This window comes from Hyalella azteca, unplaced genomic scaffold, assembly GCF_000764305.2.
Source record: "Hyalella azteca isolate HAZT.00-mixed unplaced genomic scaffold, Hazt_2.0.2 contig2554, whole genome shotgun sequence".
NCBI classification, from domain to species: Eukaryota; Metazoa; Arthropoda; class Malacostraca; order Amphipoda; family Hyalellidae; genus Hyalella; species Hyalella azteca.
The window spans coordinates 12,546-27,344 of NW_025932824.1; the positions used below are offsets into that span (position 1 = coordinate 12,546).

Here is a 14,799-nt window from a genome sequence, read left to right on the forward strand (position 1 = left end):
TGCATGTTTTACGCTAGGAAAGGAATTTTTCGTAAAATTTCGCGGCTCAAAATTTTACTGTGAATATGAAATTTCGCGGCTCGAAAGCCCCGTAATTTGAGTGATTTGGAAATATCGCTACTCGTCCGCGGCTCGCTAAAATGCAGTGTCCCTACTCCCTACAACACATTTGTACCTTAATTATTCAAATTTACGTCTTAGTTGTAAAGAGTTGAGGTGGCGTATGTCGAGATAACGCAACACTCACTTTATCACATTTAGATTCACTGCACGCTGCACCGTCGATAGGGTTTTTTTGGGAACTGGGGTAACGTGTAGGGAAATCCCGCAGGAAGGAGGAGCAAAGAAGCAGCTGTAAGATACGAATTAAGGGGAGCGTCTGGGGTAAAATTGAAAATTTTCACTTTTTCGGTTTTTAGACCCATTTTAAAGCTGACATTCTGAGCTATCCAACGGTACCAAAACCATCTCTGTACGTTGATTCATGCGTTCACGAGAGATCATGAAAGGGAGGGGGTTGGGATAGTTCTCTAACAAATTAGATTGGGGGAAATTAGCTCCCGAGCACATAAATGGTGTGTCTGCTAGAGCTGAGCTTCAGTAGCCCGACTGGCGTCCTACGGGGTGGTGTGCTAGCAGTTGCTCCCACCATCCTTGACTGGAATCGAGCTCCAGTAACTCTTAATTTCATAGCATTGCTACACTGAGTGGCTATTGCTATGCGCGCGGGACTTTGCCGCGCTGTCCTGAAAAGTTGACTTTTTGTCACGGCAAACCTATCTCCTCCTAGAGTTTTGAAGCTACATCAATGAAGAATATACCGTTCGATTTGCAAAGGAAAGATCTAGAAAGTTCAGTAGGCGTTTTTGCAATTTCGTTATAGTTTGCATTTTATTCCGCAAAAAGGGGGGTGTGGGGGGGGGTAAAATCGAAAAATTTCCGAAAAAATTACGAAAAATGCACCCACACCCACAAAAATGAAAATTTCTAAAAACGCCTTTCACAACTTTTAGATATGGTCTTTACGCATCGAATGATATGTGTCCTGTCTCTTATACACATCTAGATGTGTATAAGAGACAGGTTGGTAGCAGGTAGGAATGCCTAGTATGTCTCAAAAGTTGCTTATTACTTGAGGTTACCTGCCTACATCCACAAACCTGGCCAAAAAATTTTTTGTCATTAGACAGAGCTTATTTCCCAAACAGGGTTAACTATTTTGTGACCCTTCTTTACATAGGTTTTCTTTGAAAATTAGCCAGAAATTCATTATTTGCAGAAGAGGGTTGAAACAAGCACTGAAATGACAGGCAATGATTGCTCTAACATATTCTTTTGTCAAATTAAATTCAGCGCAATTAAAATGCATGCCATGGGCCGGTCCTCTCTTACCCCATGAAGGCTGCGATCCTGTCTTACCCCATTTGACTATAGAACGTGAAGGTTGATTAATGGTCTACTCTAGTAAGTGTAGTGTCAACTCTACTGTTACTCATTGAATTTGCCTCAAGTAGCCCGTATATAGCAATGCTTTGCATGCATTTACTTTCTTGTATTGTTATTTTATTTCAGTATTTATATAGTGTAGCTTAGTAAGTTTAAATAATGGTTATTGCATAGATTTCAAGCTTTTTATAATTTTGTGTTCCCTCCTTTCAGCCTTTTTTGCATAATACCGAAATAGCTTTTTTGTGTACTGAATCTAAATTTATTTTCTAATAAATTATTTTTATTATTATTAAATCATGAAATCCAAGATGCTTGTCCTTCCGCACTGACAATGTTCTCCATTTAGAAAATAGTCTTCTCAAATTGCAAAAGTTTTTTTGGTTGAAATATCTAAAGGTGTTGTTGACATGCTAATTTTTTTATGCTCTACTTCTTTCCTGATGAATTTTTTACCAGCAAACCACTCCGACGGCCAATATCAAGCCCGTGGATTCAGAGCAACACTGCAGCAGCGATGCGGATTAGAAAAAGGCGACGTCGATCTAGCAGTGCCTGTGTTCTGGGACTCGGCCCATTTCGTAGACCTTGCAGCCAAGGAAGTCAGAGACAAGTCCTCCTCTTCACAGTTCTTTAAATGTTTCTTGGATCATGCTAATTCATTTGCCGATATGTTTGCTGCAGGACGTGGCTACTCCGAATACAAAGCAAGTACGATAAGTGGGGACTCGAAGGCCACTTTGGCTACTCGCCTAATAACCACAAGGTAAGAAATTACTGTATAATTGTTGTCTCATTAAGGATATTACTATGGAATTGTGAGGGATATTACTTTGGAACTGCCACCAGTAAAGTCAGGTACATCAATTACAAATTACTTTGATAAATTTCGATACACTAACTGACCATACGTAATAATAAATTGTCGATAAAGTTTAATTTATTCAATAGGTAAAGATTTCGTAAGGAAAAACTCACAATATCTACAAATAATCATTTTAATATCTTAGTATACGGAACTAAATGTTGGTCTTTACTGACTCCTGGCCATTTTAGGTTTTTCAGCTCTTCAATCACGGTACTTGATTCGCTCTACAAGAGCTACAAGTCTCTTGTTCGAGCATTCATCCAGAACCGCGAGACAGCAAGCCCTGTAGACGCTGTCAAATTCAAAGTTCGTGGTCAAGATTTTGCAGTGGAACTAGTCCTGATGTTGGACATATTCACGCCCATTAAAGACCTATTGGAACGTTGCCAACGCGTCGAACAGTACATCTGGAATTCTATTTTGTGGATTCGAGACACCTTGGAACGGTTGGACCGAATTAGTGCCGAACTCGAACAGCTACACAAATTAGATGATCTCTCCCGCCTTCCCAGTCACTTGTTTCCGCACACCCGAAAGCATGCGGAAGAACTTGGCAAACGAAAGTTTTTTGATCTTGAGCTTCTGGACGGCTGGCTCACACGGCCTAGTCCCGGCCGCGGCAAGTCGGATGGCGTTGAGTGGGTGCTTTATGAGCCTGAAGAGTACCTTCATGACGTGGCAGACCTTAGTAAAAATTTAAAATCAGCTCTACGAAAACGGTGAGCTCTATTTCTACCATCATTGAGGCTCCCTTAATACTTTACATAACAAGGTTATCTCATCAACGTAGCTTGAATTGTCTTCATCAATCGATCGTGTTGCAATTTACTTGAAGAATAATGTACCTCGGTGGCATTTTGACACAAATATACAATTGACATTATTCAATACATTAGAGGAGCTCAATAATATTTTACAAATATTATTGGCCCTTTTCTCTGTATTTACATAAGATGCAATCTTTTAATACCTAATTATATGGATTGGTGCGAGTAGGTTTTTTTTAGAAGATTATTCTTTTTTTTCAAATTTTTATCCAGGTATCAGGATTGCTCAAGCCCTTTAGCTCACCTTCTCGATGAATGCCTCAATCCGCGGCGAGTGTTGCAGTGTTTGACGGGTAGTCGATCTGTGCCTGATGGGCGGCCCAAGCTCGACCAAGGCAATAATTTCAAGCTTGGAGGCGTGACAGCTTTTCATACTTTTTTCAACTTCGTATGTTCACTCCCCCACGTACGTAATGCTTGAGTCTTGACTTTTTGTGTCACATTTCATTGAAATAAGTTTAAATTGTTAAAAACAAGAATATTTTCACTATTTTTTAATCAGATTACTCGACAAAAATTCTTTTGTTTGCAAAAATGTAATTGTAAACTGATTTGGTGATACGATAATCTTGTATGCATACCGATTTCAGCGACATTATAGGCCTACAATTTATGTTTTAATGCTTGGATGCAGCTCAACCTCTTGCGAGAAATCCCATTATACTGTAATAAACCAATAAAATCGCTCGAAGGGCTATGAGCTTCTTTCGTCGAATTTTTTTTCGCGGTTTTATCTTTATGCTCTTGTATACAGCATTTTGATTAGGACTGAACATGTAAATTGTTCTGAGCTACTAATAATTACGTAATTTCAGGTGAAGAAAAGGCAGTCTGAAGAAGATCTCGACTTCGATCCTCAATTTTCGAATGAAACGTACTTCAAGTTTTGTACTTTCATACACGATTGTGTATGGGGTAAGTCGGGGTTCTCCCTCAAGACCTGGTTTCCGGAGCTCCCAGAAGTCTCCTCACAGCTGGTGAAGATGTCGCGCTGCGTGGCCAAAGAGGAGAAGTACGAGTTCTCTTTTTCAATCGGCAATTCATTTTCAAGCTCCTTCGATGAAGCCGCATTTTTTAAATCTTTCTACGTGGATAAAAAGGTATCGTTCCAGGCTGAGAGAAAAAATTGTATTCAGTTACCAAATTTTAAGGTTCTAGGTAACTCTCATTGCTCATTTATTTGTTCAAGTGTGACAAATAGGCAAATTGTCATTTGTCATGCTCGTTTCTATTTGCATCTAAAATGACTCCTCCTGTAATATTAGTATTTCAGTTTTAATTTGTTTTTATTCAATCAGCCTCAGATTTGATTTGATTGAAGTAAAGAAGATACTATCAATGTGAAAAGGCGAACAATTGATGCTGAGTTCTGTTTATTGTCACATATTTTCTCTAAATTTGAAGCTTTAGACTAAACAAGCCTCGGTGACTTGAAGGAATAACCTGAATTTGCGTCTTATGATCTTGAAATCTTGTTTTTTAAATAATAATAATAGCGGTTTCAGCGTTTAGAAGGCCGTAGGCCTGTCACCGATTCGTAACATCGCAGAACATTCACAGTATTTTGCGGTCTCGAACTCGCAACTCACTGCTACAATTCTGCTCTGCGCCCAGCCTCCATGCCAATTCTGACCAGAAACTGGTGCACAGAGCTGCGAACCAGCACCTCTCTGCGCCAATCATGGTACTACTCTGAACTGTAACCATCAGCGCAGGCTAATTAAAAAAAACATATGCTCTAAAAGCAAATAGTTTCATAAAATATTTTTCTAATGCTAGTAATAGCGAGTTCTGTTCTGGCCACTAGTTGGCTTGAAGTAAAATTCGAAGCTGGTCGCTTTATTACATCTTACATTGAATATACGCCCTACTCAAACACTGATTTACAACGGTACTCGACAACAGTACAACTTTAAGATTTGCTGCATAATTTATTTCAGTACGTAGTGCACACTCAGTCGCTGGGGATGATTGATGCGCAAAGCATGTATCAAATGTGGGAAATCGTTGTCGCTAACTTCTGCCAAATCCAATACATCAACAATATATGTTCGTGTAGAATGTTATTTGTAAAGTATAGAAATGCGAAACACTGTTTAATTTACACGTAACTCCTCCTCCGTAACACGTAACTCCTCAGCCATTTTACATGCTGAGGATTTACGTTTACTAAGTAAATAAGTGCTCTATAAATCATTCGCACTGAAACTAACTAAAAGTGTTTTGCAGGTGTTTGAGAAGGTTGGGCAGGAACTCTGTACTGCTCTGGATGTGGCTGTGTCCATGGGTGGGTGTGAAGCCGTGGTTGAATCGTTCTACTCCGTTGTGGACACCCAGCAGAAGGGAGGTAACATGTCAAATGAGACGTTGGAGGCAAGAAGTATAATTGATTGGTGCTATCCTGCGCCATATAGGTGTCCTGCAACCATGGAGACGGTCGCCACTTTACTACTGGAAGGAAATTATCTTCTTGGAATTCCTCCAAGCCCCCCCTCAATTCATACGGACACCAAAAACAAATCTCAGTTCTCAGAAGTGAGCAAGGTTTTACGCCGGCTCAAAAACGAGCCAGTCAAGTACGAATTTCTGTTGAGTGCTGATGATTTCAAGTAAAGCGTTTAAGTACAGCTCGATTTCAAGTAAAGTTCGTGGCATACTTAATTTTCTTTTCCATGTAAGAATTTTTAATCCATAAACGAGGATGACTATGATTCTTCAATGGCATTATACGTTACGGATTTCTCGGAGCTAGAATTAATGAAAAAATTTATCCGCAAATAAATCATTTGAGGTCATTCTGTTGAAGCTTTTAAGTTTTAGTCCTTTGCCGGCCGCCGGCGTACGACTGTTCTACGATGTTTTCTCATTTTGACAGTTTAGTCCCGACATAATAGTTGCATGTTGCAAGTGTTATCCCACATAATCCCAGTTCTGCTGTTTGACCCCAAGAAGGTGCAGTTTTCTTTCACAGCACCTAAGGGATTATATGCACTCCCTGGGTTTTCTCGCTATTATTATTCATATTTTTACGCTTATATGCCTAAATATGGTGTTTTGCTGGCCATAACTTGACTTAAATCTCAATGTTCGTAACTTTCATTACATCAACGTAACTTTCGTTGCATTAATTTAGTTAATTATGTCATATAGGCAAATGACTTTTCCAAAGACATGGTATTCTTAGTACGCTGCAGCCTGCAGGTAACGCAGAGCAACATGAACTATATCGCGTTCCTGTTGATTTAGATTATTAAAAAATTTGACATTTTTGGCAAACGTAATTTAACGGCTGCAATTAGGGACTCACGTGCGAGAAGTATGTTTTCACGGTTCGCAAATGGGCTAACTCACGGCTCCGAAAATCCAGTCGCGGCTCACCAAGTAGATATATTCCATGCCTGCTAAAACCTGGACCCATATATTCAGGTCACAGAAAAGTTCACTTCTTGATCGAACTAATCGATAGAGAATCTTCTTAAACGTCTAGAAAACATAAAAAGTTGGTATCGAATTTTCGAAAATTTACTTAGAAAAATTTCGCTTCAGGTCCGGGGAGCCCCGGACGGGGCCGGACCAAGTGACTAAAACCCGGACCCATGTGACCGAGCGGCTAAAACTCAACCCCGACTAGTGAAGAATAGGTAATTAATCTGAATAAGTATTTTCTTGTTCAAATCTTTCGACTAAGTCAATTAATTAAGATAAGTTTGGCTGCTTTTGACTGATCATGGGCCTAATTTTTCCTCTCATTCCATGAACTCTCATTCCAAGTCAGCAACTATCACGAGCTGAACTCTTTGCTCTGGTGCACAATCTACCGTGCTGGCGTGCTTCTAGTACTAAATCTACTGACAAATAAAACCGCTAATATTTTTATAGTTTATTCTACTGATAGAGATTATCTCTGCGGTCTGAAAACAGATGCACATTTTGAGGTACCGATTCGTTACATTCACAGTTAATGCAGGGCGCAGGCAGTAGGCACACATACAAGCATTACAAGGCACCAGGCACGCATAGTACATGGTCAAAAATTCGATACAAAAGTTTTGTTTTCTGGACGTTTCAGAAGATTCTCTATCGATTAGTTTGATCGAGAAGTGAACTTTTCTGTGACTCGAATATATGGGTCCGGGTCCAGATTTTAGTCACTTGGTCCGGGGCTCCCCGGACCTGAAGTGAAATTTTTCCAAGTAAATTTTCGAAAATTCGATACCACATTTTTATGTTTTCTGGACGTTTCAGAAGATTCTCTATTGACTAGTTCGATCAAGAAGTGAACTTTTCTGTGACCCGAATATGTTGGTGCAACAAAATTTTTCTAAGTAAATAAAAAATTTTATATGTGAAATTAAAAGTTTTCTCAACGTTTCAGATGATTTGCAGCCTTTTATTTTTTTATAACCTGGTCCGCCGGACTGGTCCAGGTCCAGGTTTTAGTCACTCGGTCCAGGTCCGGCGCCGGGCAGACCGGTCCGGGTCCGGGTTTTAGTCAGTACCCCCTGTCGCATCTGCCATAGCAGGAAGCGTCTAGGAATCTGCCCATTTGGAGTGGCACTTTTAAATGCAATAAGTATAACAACAATGAAAAGAGAGGAAAAAGAAATAAGAGAAATAAAAAGATTTAGAAATGAATATTAGAAAAATAATAATAAATAAATAAAACAAATAAAAATAGTAAATAACTAGGCTACAAAAAAAAAATGGCAAACCTTTGTGGGAGAAAGCCAGTTGGGTTTTTCTAAAGAAAAGAAAATTAATTTATGGTTGATTACACAAAGATTTTATAACTTTACGTGATGTAAGGACTTGAACTGCAAAATTAACCGGTTATTTCACGGAACGCTCTTCAAACACGTGCTTTCGCTTCCAACGCAACTGACTCTTTCCCTAACACTTAAAAGCTGAAGACGCTCAAGTCGCTGAAGTGGCGAACGATTGATCGATGGAACGCCGCGGCTGAACGAATTCCGCGAATTTGCCAAGAAGTAATGTAACGTTTTTCATTTTCCTATTTTGAAAAATTAAGCACTCAAACTACGCATATCTCCTTTTTGTGTTCTACAAATCAAAAAAATTGAAAAATCTGACAAATAACATATGCTTAAAACGGCACTATACTCATGTTCATACATTTAAACTTATTACCTTATCTTGGTTTGAACAGTCGAATCTTACGACTATAGAAGCATCTTATATAAACAAGGCGGAAATCAATCAATTATATTTTAATTTAAACCACCACACAGCACTATCAGTAAAACTCCGCACTCGACTCTTTCGGTTTAACTACTTCAACGCTTATATCTCAGAAAATATTCAACCCAGAGAGTGCGGAGTGATGAAATAACATGAATCAATTACTTATTCACTGTAAATAATCACTACGCACTCGACCACAACATTTAGCACTCGCCAATAGTGCTTAGCGCAAAACTACCCTTTACGGTTTAACTACTTCAACGCTTATATCTCAAAAATATTCAATCCAGAGAGTGCGAAGTGATGAAATAAGTTAAATCAATTACTTATTCACTGTAAATAATCACTCCGCACTCGACCACAACATTTAGCACTCGCCAATAGTGCTTAGCGCAAAACGACCTCTTACGGTTTAACTACTTCAACGCTTATATCTCAGAAAATATTCTACCTAGAGAGTGCGGAGTGATGAAATAACGTGAATCAATTACTTATTCACTTTAAATAATCACTCCGCACTCGACCACAACATTTAGCACTCGCCAATAGTGCTTAGCGCAAAACGACCTCTTACGGTTTAACTACTGAACTGCCCGAAATGCCGTTTTGCCATTTCTCCAGATGATGATGATTTGAATTTGAAGGCTTCGAGTGCTAATGCACTGCCCAGCCTGATCTCAGTCATTAGTTGGGGGCAAAAGGAGGAAGCTTGGGCCCAGCCACAAGCCAGAGCGCTCTAGGCAGGAAAGTGTCGTCAACAAGCACCGGACACTTGTCACATGCTTCAGAATGTAAAAAAAAACGCGCCTTCAAAGACACGCAGGCTCATCACATGCAAGATGGGGCAACATGCCTCTTTGCAGCAACGTGCAGAGTAGCATCATTACATCATGGTACTGCATGCATAACTAGACCAACCAGTAGAAGAGTACTCTCCAGAGTACTTAGTTTTTAATTCAGCTCACACAGACGTAAGAGCGCGTCAGAGCGCTACGTCATACATGGGCAGGGTGGCCCAGTGGTTACAGTTCAGAGTACCAAGATTGGCGCAGAGAGGCGCGGGTTCGATCCCAGCTCTGTGCGCCAGTTTCTGGTCAGAATCGGCAAGGAGGCCGGGCGGTTAAGCACAGCAGAATTGCAGCAGTGAGTTGCGAGTTCGAGACCGCAAAATACTGTGAGTGTTCTGCGATGTTAAGAATCGGCGACAGGCCTACGGCCTAATAACGCTGAAACCGCTATTATTATTATTATTATTATTATGACGTAACTTGACTTGTACACGATCTGTGATTGGTTGAAGCTTGTTGGCAGGCTGCCCCAAGCAATGTGGGTGATGTGGGGAGCCTTTTTTACTCCCATTTTAATTACCATATATGGTAACTTACCCGCAAAAAGGTTAAAAGAAGTGTTGTAAATAATATACGTTTAAAAATTACTTTCTAAAGACAACTCTTCTGAAGAATCCAGTGTCTCCAAAGTTACAGATGTACAATGAATTTCTCATTTTATTTTCGAATATTAAAAAAATTAATTTTTCAATTTTTTAATATATAAAAAATTGTTTATTATGTCAATTGATTCATGCATTGCCTCCGACTTCACACAAGTGTGCGAAATTTCAGATCAATTGGACAGGTAAAAGTGAGTCAAATATCAGTTATACCTATAAGATTTCTAGCTTACAAAATTACTTTTTCATGTTTTTTAATATCAAAAAAATTAAATTTTAAAATAATTTATATTGTCATTCGATTCATGCATAGAACGCCTCCCACACTCGCCATTCCAACAAAAAGGGAATTAATTTCATTAATTAAAAACAGGGAATGGTTTCATGTCAATGATCAGGGCCCCGACCTTAACGCCTCTGATGGTGGCCTACACCGATTTATGCATTGTCTCCAACTTCACGCAAGTGTGCAAAATTTCAGTAGAAGTGTGTTAAATTTCGATTGGGTCTATAAGATTTCAGGCCCAGTCGGCTCTAAATCAACAAGCTTTGAAATACAAGAAGAAGAGGTTCTCAAGCGCCTTATCGCTGTAAATCCAAACAAGTCATGTGGACCAGACGGCTTCCACCCCAGATTACTCAAAGAGTTAGCAATTGTCCTAGCCGGCCCTCTGACGTCACTTTTTCGAAAAACTTTGAACGAAGGAATGTTGCCGGTTGACTGGAAAGAAGCTCAAGTGACACCATTGTTCAAAAAAGGTGACAAAAGCTGCCCGGGCAACTATCGCCCTGTCAGTTTGACAAGTGTCGTTTGCAAGGTAATGGAATCTGTTGTGAGGGATCGATTGATAGATCATTTGACTGCTAATAATCTCCTATCAGACTGTCAACATGGCTTTATTGCCGGGAGATCCTGCACCACGTCTAACCTCTTGTCGACTCTGAACGAATGGACCCGCTTTCTGGACGAAAGGGAGCCAGTAGATGCAGTGTACCTCGATTTTGCCAAGGCATTTGACAGTGTCCCACATGAGCGGTTGTTGTGCAAATTGAAGTCTTTGGGAATTGAGAGTAATGTACTCAAATGGATCAGAGATTTTCTAGTAGAGAGGCGACAACGTGTCAGTATTAATGGGTCCGTATCAGACTGGGCTTCAGTGCGCAGCGGCGTGCCACAAGGAAGCGTTCTCGGGCCTATTCTATTCGTTGCGTTTATAAACGATCTGCCAGAAGCTGTGTCTAGCGTTTGCTCGATGTATGCTGACGACACAAAAAAGGCCGGATCCCTTGTGAATCAAGTCACGAAAAGTTCAAGAATCGGCAACAGGCCATAGGCCTATTTCTTCAACGCCGACGCTTCTATTCTATTCTATTCTAAGATTTGTGGCAGACAGACAGTCGACAGACAAACAAACAAACAACAAGAAGTGAAGTTAAAGGGAAGTATTGTAAAAAGGGCAAAGACGGCTCCGGGCATTTCCACTAACTCAATAAACTTTCATCGTCTGTTACTTTGTCTGACTTACACACTGATATTCGATTAATAATTGATTATACGAGAGGTGCGGCACTTAAGGCTAATTGGTCCTTTACTCATATCTCATGAATGAACATGAATGACTTGAGAACTTGTCTGGATAGTTTTTGCCACTTTGAGCTAATTGTATTGTGAATGAGGGGCTCCGTACATTGGGCTCCGGAATATTTCATTGAAATGGTCTCAGTATGAGGAAAAAATATGATTATTTGATTAATTAAATACTGTGCGTGCAAATCAGCGGGAATTAATTCGGGGAAAAAATTTCTCTCTTGCAGTCCGATGTATTTTCTTGTATTCCAGGAGGCGGTATTTTGTACAGGCATTGTTAACAAGAGCGAGCACCTGATTACTTTAAAAGTAGGCAAAGTGTTCTATAAGTAGCGCGAGAAATTGTAACATCGATTAGCAAACTACGTATAGATATGAGACTGGCCAATAGTGATGAGTTAATTGGTTCCGAGCCGCAAGGATATTTTTATTGGTAAATAATTTGCGTGCAAAACTGTCTGAACAACCGCAATTTCTAAATCATGCGCATAAATAGTTTTCACTGCATTTTTACTCACGCGAACAATTATCTATCGATGTTCATATGAATTCCGGTTTCTGAAATGAGCCGAGAGAAGTCGTACAGGTGATCCATGTTCTTTAATTAATGTTTTTGCGAAAGGATTCTAAAACATTAACGATTTCAAACTTCATCAATTTCAGTGCGAATGGTAACTACCATGAGAACTCGAAACAGCAGGGAGCCTTAATATTGAATGTAGAGATGATTGCTTTTCTCGCTGAACTCGGACAAAGAAAAAGCACAATTGGCATAATAAAACGCAGCTGAAAATCCAGAAAAATCTTAAATGTATATTATTTCTAACAAATAAACGTGATCCTGATAGAATGATGTGCGATGGCTGTACATGGGCCTTGCAAAGCAGGGTATGATGCATTCATTGAATCTGCCATGTGAACGAACTACCAGAAGATAAAAAAATGTTCGCCTTCCCTTAATGCATCATCAGGAATTAAGTATCATGCAGCAACAATTTCCAACAGCGTCAAATGCATAAATAACGAGCGTTGACGAGCTGCTCGGAGAGCAATTCATGCGTATTATCCTTCCATCGCGCCTGGCGCACCACAGATCAGCGAGTGAGGCAAGCATTCTGGCTGCGACAGGGGCAGAGCCGGGGCATGGCGTAAAAGGTTAGGCCAGATGCGCTACTGTCCGTGGACTGTGCGGTGGGATTACGCAGTGGCTGTGACTGAACGGCGCTGTTGTGTGGGGGGCGCTCTTTCTCAAAAATCGCGAAGAGGCCAGGCTGTGTTTAACACCATCTCGATGCTGTTTGGCCACGGCTGTTGTTTTGGCGGCTTGATGCTATTTGGCTCACTGATTCACTTCCATGAAAGGAAATGGCACTTAAGGCTTTAAGCACTTGATCGTACTGGTTACTATGCCCTCTAGCAATATTACGCTCGGAAAGGAATAAGTACTGAATTGTAGACATGGGCTTTGATACCTCTAGCATGCATCCCCATCAATTAAATGATAAACTTCCGTAACTGTATGGCGTATGCGAACCCTACGGAATCATGCAAACCCAACTAGATAGAAATGCTATTATACAACAGCCACATGGTAAATTCCCGGAATGCATCTCTCCGCGGTATTCCTGTGATCAGATATTCGCCTTATCAGCACCTTCAGACTGTTCAGAGCTCCACAATACAGGCTCTCAGGCCCAACGGCCGTCCTCGAGGTCGACCTGTGGCTTTAAGTCTACCCAGTGTAGACACCCCGAAAAGAAGAAGAAGATGCTCCTCATGAAGAAGATGCATGCTCCTCAGCTCTCGGCATGTTAAATATTCTCGTTTTGCCCGGTCGAGGTTCAACAACAACTTTGCAACGCTCGGCCACTTATGGTTCATTTTTGCGCTGATTTTAAGTTACGTTGACCTTTTATTTATCAATTGAATTTTCATTCTCTTTTGCTCAGAATTAGGTCTTTCTATTGGATAGTATTAATATTATTATTGTATTTTCTGAAATTTTTGAAGAGTTGAAATGATTGCATAGCCAGTATAAGTCATGATTGCATCATAATGAAGCCTGTTTTGGAATTGTTGTGTGAGGGAAAAATATGCAAAATTTTCATAGTAATCTACTCTATATTTTAATTAGGTAATTTCTTATGTATTAATTCATGCTGGTATCCACACTCAGGATGATGTATGTTTTTGGTGAATTTTCCCGCGCATTTTCACTTTTTTAAGCTATTGCTGTGCACAGTTGGCGCAATGTACTAATGAAAATTGATTCTCTTCGCGCACCGGCGCACGTGTTTGCGCAATCCCGGCCATCAATTCTACGTCGCGCTGCCGCGCACGAGCAGTTTGTGGAGGCAGACGTAATACTCACATTACTCAGTACAGTATGCCTTTAATTAGCCTATCTTTCAATAATATATGATTTTTCTTGATACGGAAATTTGGTGAATGAGAAATCTAGAACTTTATTTTAGAAGAAATTTTCTCCAAAGTCATATGCATAGTGACAAACCACAAATTTTTTAGAATCAGTTCATTTTGTATTTCCTCATTTACTCATGATTTAAACCCATTTCTTAAGTATGATAATTCAGGTATCCAGGATACTTTACTGGTCTACATATAGGACTCAAAAATGAACTTGAGGGAGAGTCTAAAAAACTCTCTGCTTTGCCACTATGCTTTACTTGTCTACTTATAGGACTCAAAAATGAACTTGAGGGAGAGTCTAAAAAACTCTCTGCTTTGCCACTATGGTCATATGGCAACACTGAACTGTGAACACCGTCTGTTAACATTTCGTATGTATAATAGCCGCAGTTTACGATTACCTAGATGTTCCGTATCCGACAAGGCGGACAAGCGGAAGAGTCAGAAGTAACCTGGACATGTCTTACATTTTATTATTGTCAGTTTGACTCGCGTAGTCAATATACTTGCGTATTTTGTCAACTAAAATAGTAGAACTATTTTAGCTTTCTAAAGTACGGTGCATGGCGCATTTCTTTTTACCAGCATAGTACGGCGCACCACGCCACTGTGCAGAGAGTGAATGAAGATTTAAAGACCTACGGCGATGCATTATTGGCAAAATTTTTGCCTTCAGAAGATCTTGCCGACACATTTAGATTGAAATTCTTGCATTTAATATATTTCTCAGTCTTCAGCCAACTATTTAGAAAAAAAGTAAGGTTTCCGGTACGTTGGATGGATTACGATGCAGCGAAGCTTGTCCGGAAATCAGTTGCGATGAGTTCCCGCAAAAAATGTAAACAACATTTTTTTGATTGCGTAGTTTTGGTCGCATTAGAGCGGTCAGACTGCTTTATTACTTGTTCAGTTGACACTTGCTGTACAACTGGACTGTTTTTAGGGTAAAATTAGTTATTTGGGGTAACACATGCATGCAACCTTGTAA

At 40.0% G+C, this 14,799-nt stretch overlaps 1 protein-coding gene across 1 annotated transcript; it reads left to right on the plus strand.

The window, feature by feature from the left end:
- Positions 1-2,117: 2,117 nt before the first annotated feature.
- Positions 2,118-7,661, plus strand: LOC125179542. Its single transcript, XM_047885612.1, has 6 exons — positions 2,118-2,212; positions 2,503-3,033; positions 3,355-3,547; positions 3,957-4,241; positions 5,371-5,514; positions 7,569-7,661. Exons 1-6 carry the CDS (start codon positions 2,118-2,120, stop codon positions 7,659-7,661), a joined length of 1,341 nt encoding a protein of 446 aa, XP_047741568.1.
- The last annotated feature ends 7,138 nt before the right edge of the window (positions 7,662-14,799 follow it).